At 34.1% G+C, this 8,669-nt stretch overlaps 1 protein-coding gene across 5 annotated transcripts in view; it reads left to right on the forward strand.

The window, feature by feature from the left end:
* The window catches only part of Prestin (prestin), a 47,101-nt gene extending 39,567 nt beyond the window's left edge, over nucleotides 1-7,534 (forward strand). For all 5 annotated transcript variants that reach the window (XM_034972140.2, XM_069500893.1, XM_069500894.1 and 2 more), the window contains 2 exons: nucleotides 4,829-4,955; nucleotides 5,648-7,534. In XM_034972140.2, coding sequence (XP_034828031.1) covers nucleotides 4,829-4,955; nucleotides 5,648-5,793 — 273 coding nt within the window. In that variant the 3' untranslated portion in view covers nucleotides 5,794-7,534. The remainder of the gene's footprint in view (nucleotides 1-4,828; nucleotides 4,956-5,647) is intronic.
* The last annotated feature ends 1,135 nt before the right edge of the window (nucleotides 7,535-8,669 follow it).

The following is an 8,669-nucleotide window of genomic DNA, read 5'->3' on the forward strand; positions in this document are numbered from 1 at the left end:
GATGTCATACAAGAAACAAAATTTATAAGCTATTGAAATATGCAGAAGATATTACTTATAGCAAAATGTGCCATGTTATTGCCAGGACGTTGTGGATAATATGATGACGATCACGATAAGACAATGAGACTATTAGTTTGCGGCCATCAGGTTGGTGAGCGGGCCACCATGGCGTAAATGATATAATTAATTAAGATGATGATTAAGATGATGATTAAAATGATGATTAAAATGATGATTAAGATGATAAGAGAAAGAGACTATTAAGTTTGCGACCATAGGCTAGTGAGCGGGCTGCCATGGCGTAAATGATATAGTTAGTTAAAGATGACAATTAATAATAAGTGAGTATATCTCTTAAGTTACACTGCATTTACACATTTAAAGAACTCAGATACTGCTTAATTGTTTTTATTTTGTTCCTTTCAGGCATCATTGACGTAACGATCGTGGATATTTTACTGATGTCATGACGCTGTGGATATGATGACGATCACCATAAGAGAATGAGACTATTAGTTTGCGGCCATCAGGATGGTGAGCGGGCCACCATGGCGTAAATGATATAGTTAATTAAGATGATGATTAAAATAATGATTAAAATGATGATTAAGAGGATAAGAGAATGAGACTATTAAGTTTGCGACCATAGGCTAGTGAGCGGGCTGCCATGGCGTAAATGATATAGTTAGTTAAAGATGACAATTAATAATAAGTGAGTATATCTCTTAAGTTACACTGCATTTACACATTTAAAGAACTCAGATACTGCTTAATTGTTTTTATTTTGTTCCTTTCAGGCATCATTGACGTAACGATCGTGGATATTTTACTGATGTCATGACGTTGTGGATATGATGACGATCACCATAAGAGAATGAGACTATTAGTTTGCGGCCATCAGGATGGTGAGCGGGCCACCATGGCGTAAATGATATAGTTAATTAAGATGATGATTAAGATGATGATTAAAATAATGATTAAAATGATGATTAAGATGATAAGAGAATGAGACTATTAAGTTTGCGACCATAGGCTAGTGAGCGGGCTGCCATGGCGTAAATGATATAGTTAGTTAAAGATGACAAGTAATAATAAGTGAGTATATCTCTTAAGTTACACTGCATATTTTACACATTTAAAGAACTCAGATACTGCTTAATTGTTTTATTTTGTTCCTTTCAGGCATCATTGACGTAACGATCGTGGATATTTTACTGATGTCATGACGTTGTGGATATGATGACGATCACCATAAGAGAATGAGACTATTAGTTTGCGGCCATCAGGATGGTGAGCGGGCTACCATGGCGTAAATGATATAGTTAATTAAGATGATGATTAAAATAATGATTAAAATGATGATTAAGATGATAAGAGAATGAGACTATTAAGTTTGCGACCATAGGCTAGTGAGCGGGCTGCCATGGCGTAAATGATATAGTTAGTTAAAGATGACAATTAATAATAAGTGAGTATATCTCTTAAGTTACACTGCATTTACACATTTAAAGAACTCAGATACTGCTTAATTGTTTTTATTTTGTTCCTTTCAGGCATCATTGACGTAACGATCGTGGATATTTTACTGATGTCATGACGTTGTGGCTATGATGACGATCACCATAAGAGAATGAGACTATTAGTTTGCGGCCATCAGGATGGTGAGCGGGCCACCATGGCGTAAATGATATAGTTAATTAAGATGATGATTAAGATGATGATTAAAATAATGATTAAAATGATGATTAAGATGATAAGAGAATGAGACTATTAAGTTTGCGACCATAGGCTAGTGAGCGGGCTGCCATGGCGTAAATGATATAGTTAGTTAAAGATGACAAGTAATAATAAGTGAGTATATCTCTTAAGTTACACTGCATATTTTACACATTTAAAGAACTCAGATACTGCTTAATTGTTTTTATTTTGTTCCTTTCAGGCATCATTGACGTAACGATCGTGGATATTTTACTGATGTCATGACGTTGTGGATATGATGACGATCACCATAAGAGAATGAGACTATTAGTTTGCGGCCATCAGGATGGTGAGCGGGCCACCATGGCGTAAATGATATAGTTAATTAAGATGATGATTAAAATAATGATTAAAATGATGATTAAGATGATAAGAGAATGAGACTATTAAGTTTGCGACCATAGGCTAGTGAGCGGGCTGCCATGGCGTAAATGATATAGTTAGTTAAAGATGACAATTAATAATAAGTGAGTATATCTCTTAAGTTACACTGCATTTACACATTTAAAGAACTCAGATACTGCTTAATTGTTTTTATTTTGTTCCTTTCAGGCATCATTGACGTAACGATCGTGGATATTTTACTGATGTCATGACGTTGTGGATATGATGACGATCACCATAAGAGAATGAGACTATTAGTTTGCGGCCATCAGGATGGTGAGCGGGCCACCATGGCGTAAATGATATAATTAATTAAGATGATGATTAAGATGATAAGAGAATGACCATAGGCTAGTGAGCGGGCTGTCATGGCGTAAATGATATAGTTAATTAAGGTGACAAGTAATAATAAGCATTATTGACGAACGATCATGGATGTTTTACTGATGTCATGACGTTGGGGATATGATGACGATCATAATAAGAGACTGAGACTATTAGTTTGCGGCCATTAGGCATCATTGACAATGATCATGAATATTAAACTGATGTCTATGTCTGTCTGATGTGTGAATGAGGACATTCTAAGAAAAGGATGGCCGAAACGAAATAATTGTTCGAATGTAACAATCATCCAAAGAAGTGGTTTGGTTTAAACAAAGATGGTGATTATGAGATTAAGATATAAGTATGAGTTTGATCAAATGAGAACCCCTGCCAAGAAAAGATGAAATTCTTCGAATGCAACAATCAACCAAAGAAGCGGTTTAGTTTAAGCAAAGGTGATGATTATGAGATTAAGATAAAACTATGAGTTTGATGGAATGAGAACCCTTGTCAAGAAAAGACGAAATTCTTCGAATGCAACAATCAACCAAAGAAATAGTTTGGTTGAAGTAAAGATGGTGATTATGAAATTAATATTAAACTATGAGTTTGATGAAATAAGAACCCCTGACAAGTTCGAATGTAACAATCATCCAAAGAAGTGGTTTGGTTAAACAAAGATGGTGATTATGAGATTAAGATATAAGTATGAGTTTGATGAAATGAGAACCCCTGCCAAGAAAAGATGAAATACTTCGAATGCAACAATCAACCAAAGAAATAGTTTGGTTTAAGTAATTATGTTTAGGTGATTATGAAATTAATATAAAGTTTGATAAAATAAGAAACCCTGACAAGAAAAGATGAAATTTTTCGAATTCAACCAAAGAAGTGGTTTGATTAATGAAAAGTTAGTGATCATGAAATCAAGATAAAACTATGAGTTTGATAGAATGAGAATCTCTTTCAATTGAGCCTGAATGTCTGAGGACAGACATGAAGTCAGAATGGCCGATTGTTAGCGACATTGCTTTGCCTACAGTTGAATTTAAAAAAAGAATTATGAGGAGAGGTAAAAAATGGCGGCAATAAGAGCGGGAGCTATTGATTTGAAGCAGGGAAAATTAGAATTTATAATTATGTCTTGAAGAAGTTAATAGTTTAGAACTAAGATTGAAGTTTATTAAGTATTGTCTAAATGGAATAAAGTCAGTTCCTATAAGTTGAGGATATTTTTATTAATACTAAGTACTATTTTCAACCAGGGTAAAGGGGAACCAGGGTGAACATGTTTTAAACACGTTTTTAATTAGAAAAAATAGTTTTAAACATGTTTTGAACTAAAAATGTTTTATTTTTCTCCATCTTTGCTTTCAACCAATCGCATGGTCTCTTCTGAGAATAAGAACGATTCACCAAATTCCGATTGGGAGACTTCATGCACACATTATGGAGAATTATTTGATGACCCGGGTTAAAAAACCTATACCTGTCTCTGAGATGCAAGCTATCACTGTTCCGAATTTCATCAAAATCGGTTAAGTGGATGGGCTGTGAACACTTTCGCATTTATAATATTAGTATGGAAGTATGGATTTTAAAGCCAATTATAATATAACTTTTGCCGATTTGGAAATCACATATTGCCTCGCAACCATTTGGGGACCACGTATTATAGAAATATGCCTTATGGTTGACAACCATTTCTAATTTCCCAACCACTTCGAATTCCTAAAGTCCGTTCCGGTCCTTGATGTAAAAATTGCCATACTTTTCAATTAATACTTACTTCACGAAAGAATTCAGGCTTTGTATAGTTTCGTAGGTATCCGAATTTAAGTTTTTTTGCTGCTTAATTGACGTTTGGGATAGGCGTCTGAATGACAAAAGTGAAAAGAATGAAAGAAATTTTTTTCGCCTCGAAGCTGTGAAAAACGTATTGGCTCGGATGAGTGAGCAAGACAGTACAGTACCGGTACGTTGCCATGTAGAAACCGATGGGTATGGTCATGGGTGTAACAAAAACTGCCATACCCCTTCCAAGTTAGTCCGCTACCATCTTGGACTGAATCATCACTTACCACCAGATGAGATCGCAGTCAACGCCTAACTGGTGACAGAAGGGCTGGCTCATTTTTTGCGCAACGGATCAGCCTGGCTGTCCAGCGCGGAAATGCAGCCAGTATTCTTGGCACCATTCCACGCGGTCATGTTTTATATAGTAATTAGATAAGGCTAGCTTTAAGTTTTATTGTATTAAAAAAAAAAAAAATTACATTGTGAAAAAAAAAAAAAAAAACTTGTAATAAAATAAAATAAAAATACATCTCACGAGGATATCTGTTTTAATTTCCAGGTTTACTGCGTAATAATAGATGCCACAGCCTTATCATATGTGGATGCGCCGGGAATTAAGAGTCTGGTGGCCGCGCAAAGAGAACTTATTGCAAACAATATCACAGTGCTGTTGGCGGGAGCTAATGGTGAGAAACTTCACCTTATCAGGGGAGGGTATGTAGGACTCGCCGGCTGAGAGGAGACTGGAATACTCACTAAAACCCAACGGCGCTCTTGCGCGTCACCTGACGACTGGGTCACGGGAACACCGAAGCAATCAACTGCGACCCAGCCAGTGACGTCCGCCGAGGCATACCCTCCATCCACTCGCGAGCTCCCCTCACCTTTACTAACTTTTCATACCTAAAGAGTAATTACCATAAGCCTTCAGTTGGTTGGCATTTCTTAACGTTTTGAGTTTTAGATTTCTTGACCATTATCCGACCACTTTAAAATTTGCCCACTTTAGATTTTCTGCCTCTAGTTTTTTACATATACTGTTTTCTACTCCTCTGTTTATTTTTGTATTTTACCAGAGTATTTTTTAAATAGAAATAGAATTAAACTTTCCAATTAAACTTTTAATTTAGTAATTTTGAATCGTCAAATGGATCTACCACTGGTTCAGAATGCCCACTCTACCAAGAAGAACACTCGGTGGTTACTCTTTTCAAAGACTTGATTTACAATACTACGCCATTTGTAAAAATAATTGCAGTCCCGCGCATTAGTGGAGCGAGCTGCGATTCAAATCCATACTCTTTTTTCATTTATATAAAATCGTTAACTGTGTAATAATATTATGTTGAACTAAACTAATCTATTCAATCTATTCCAGGGCCCGTATTAGAAATGATAGAGAGGTACAACTCGTTAGAATCCGAAAGACTCCAACTAGACACGTTCCCCACTGTCCATGATGCTGTAGTGTCCTACAAAATGTTGGAGGCCAAGAAAGAACCAGTCCTCACTATATCTTCGTGATCGTAACATCAACCAATGAGCCAGTAGATCAATTTAATAGCAGTACAGTTCGTGTACATTAAAGAGACTCCGTTTTCTTCTTTCATTCACATTTCGATAGGGAAGATAGGGGACAAGATGGTACAGCTTGGAATTTATAAATAAATCTCGATGCCCATTGACGGCACTTGACGGCATTGACGGCACTTGCTGCAATCCATCGATTTTACACTAGCCGTTGAACTACCTATTGTTTAGCTAGCTATCAATACCGTATCATTTTAAGGACATCCGGATACATTGTGATACTGTTGATACCGTCAATATTTCCTCAATATAGGATCACGATATCCTACGATGATATTGAAAGTGTAACAGGTCTCAAAATTGTAAGGCTTTATTGACTTTATGTAATCGTCTAAATTGCCACTATTTTGTTTTTAGTTACAGTATTAAATTATATCGATTCTCAAATTTTTTTATATCTTGTCATAATTTTCGTAAAGTTCATAAGTATGCCGTCTTGTCCCTTTCGTCTATATTGACATGTCTAAGTACGGCAAGATAACCTGGTCTAGTGATGAGGTTTTGTATAGCAACGATTGCTTTGGAGCAAGCGAGATTGTACTGAGGTGCAAGTATTTTTCTATGTAACAAGTTCAAGATACTTGATAAGGGACTGTTTGTATATTTAAACTTTATTTTCAAAACTCTGATCATTAAGAATTGTGAATTCTAATGACCAAAGCACCATCAATTTTATATTAGATTTTTACGTAACGAGTGCCTTATGAGTTGTGGCCATCTCAGATTTCAAAGAATAATGGTCGAACTTAATTAAGATAAAAGACATTTTCTTTTCTTAAGGGGCTTTAAGATTTTAATCAATTATTTTATTGTTTTCTCGAATTAACTTGATTTGAATTGTGATTTTTCAACGAATTTTAATGTTATATTTCCTCGTAATTTGAATTGTGATTTTTCAACTAATTTTAATATTATATTTCCTCGAAATGGGAAGTTGTTTAATACAATATCAAGTCATACTGAATGTTTTTTGAACAAAAGCTCGAATCAATATTATAATCGAATAATAATTTTGAATATATTATAGTAGATACTTAAATACTTTTCGATTTTGGTACTTACATTAATTCCGTCAAAATATTATGTGATAAAGTGCAATAATAAATAAAGTTAAATAAAATTGAACCCAGAACGGCCTTTGATAGATTTTTAAAAATATCGTAGTACAAAATTTTGTGAGGCTCGGTTAAGTTTTGTAATTTTAAGGGTTTTTTATTTTGTTTACTAATAGTATTTATAATGGAAATCACTCACGGTAGTTTAAACGCTAAAAAAATACTTTTATTTATTTTATTTTCCACTATAAAAGATAAAAGAACAAACTCGAAGCCGACACTTTTTCTATTACATTTTGTATTGTAGTGTTTAACTAGTATATTATTAATTGAAGATATCACGTTAAATTGCTTTTTCAGTGACAGTTAGCACAGAAAAAAAATCATACTTAAAATCCTACTTATTTTTTTTAGTACTTAGTTCCTTGTATAGAATAATTTATAGTCTTCTTTTTTTATAATAGTAAGTTATCGTGTCATAAAATAATATAATTAAGGCTGTAACTACAATAAATAAATATATTATATTTTTGTGTCATTGTGATATTTTGTACTTTAAGTAATGAAGTATTTGTACTTAATTGTTAAAAGTTAATAAAAGAGTATTTTAATAGAAATCATCTTTGCATTTTTATTGAATCGAATACTTAAGACGTCCATTCAGTGTTTCCAATTTCCAGTACCAGACTGTTCAGTGACTATACTCTATCCACGGAGAAAAGTTAGTATAGGGTTCTCTCTGTTGCGTAATCCTATACAAATGATAAAGACAAAAAACTCAGTGGGCGTTAATTATTTTGAGTCACCAACCAATCGCAAACAAAACTGTTTTCGAATTGAATTTTGAATGATTTTTGAAAATATTTTCATATAATATAGAAAATAAGATAGAGTATAAAATTTAAATTATTATGTGAGCCAGGCTATAAATAAGATGGAACGTCCTATATAATCTATTTTTCCTTATCTGACTCAAAGTATAAATAAATCGCAGAGTACTTATCGTAGAAACACGTAAGCGACGTGCATTGTCTGGGGTTTACGAGTTTCCTAAGTCGATGGACCGACTCTTAGGTATAAGTACGTTTATAAGTTTAGGTTAATATAGTATTACTTAGCCTCTCTCATATGCTAGATTGTAATCAGAGTAAAGTACTGGTGGCAGTACTTAACGATTCAAAAAAATAAATAAAAAAATAAGAAATAAACTTTTATCACAGTTACTCTTAGTTCCCGATTTCTTACCGGGAACTAACAATGTAACAACTTCCATGCAGTGCGGGTAGCGTGTCGCTTAGGCGTTTCTACGAAGAACGACTTGTCTTTTATATCAGCGAAGGAAAATATAAGAAGAGGTTTTGCACAAACACAAATTGCAACTGTTGCCTGTTTACGTAGGTACAATGTCGTGCAGGTTATAAATACATATAAAAGCACTGCTTATGGCACTGCTAATAGCGCATTATGCGATAAATATTTTACCAAACCACCCCTGCTGGCTTTAAATCCTATGCACGCTACCGGGTACTGAGTAGATGCCGTCAATAAGATGAATTTTACGACTATTTTATTATTACTTTAAATTACAAGGGGTACATAAGTACCCATTTAATTTTGTGTTTAAGTGACGTAGGAAGATATTTACGACGGTTATTTTATTATTATAATTATACCTAAACTTCACGCACGAGCTGTAAAATCTATAGATAGTGATGCTTACTACAATTTATTGTTTTTATCTGTTAATCCCGCTGT

This window comes from Maniola hyperantus, chromosome 9 (assembly GCF_902806685.2).
Source record: "Maniola hyperantus chromosome 9, iAphHyp1.2, whole genome shotgun sequence".
Lineage (NCBI taxonomy): Eukaryota > Metazoa > Arthropoda > Insecta > Lepidoptera > Nymphalidae > Maniola > Maniola hyperantus.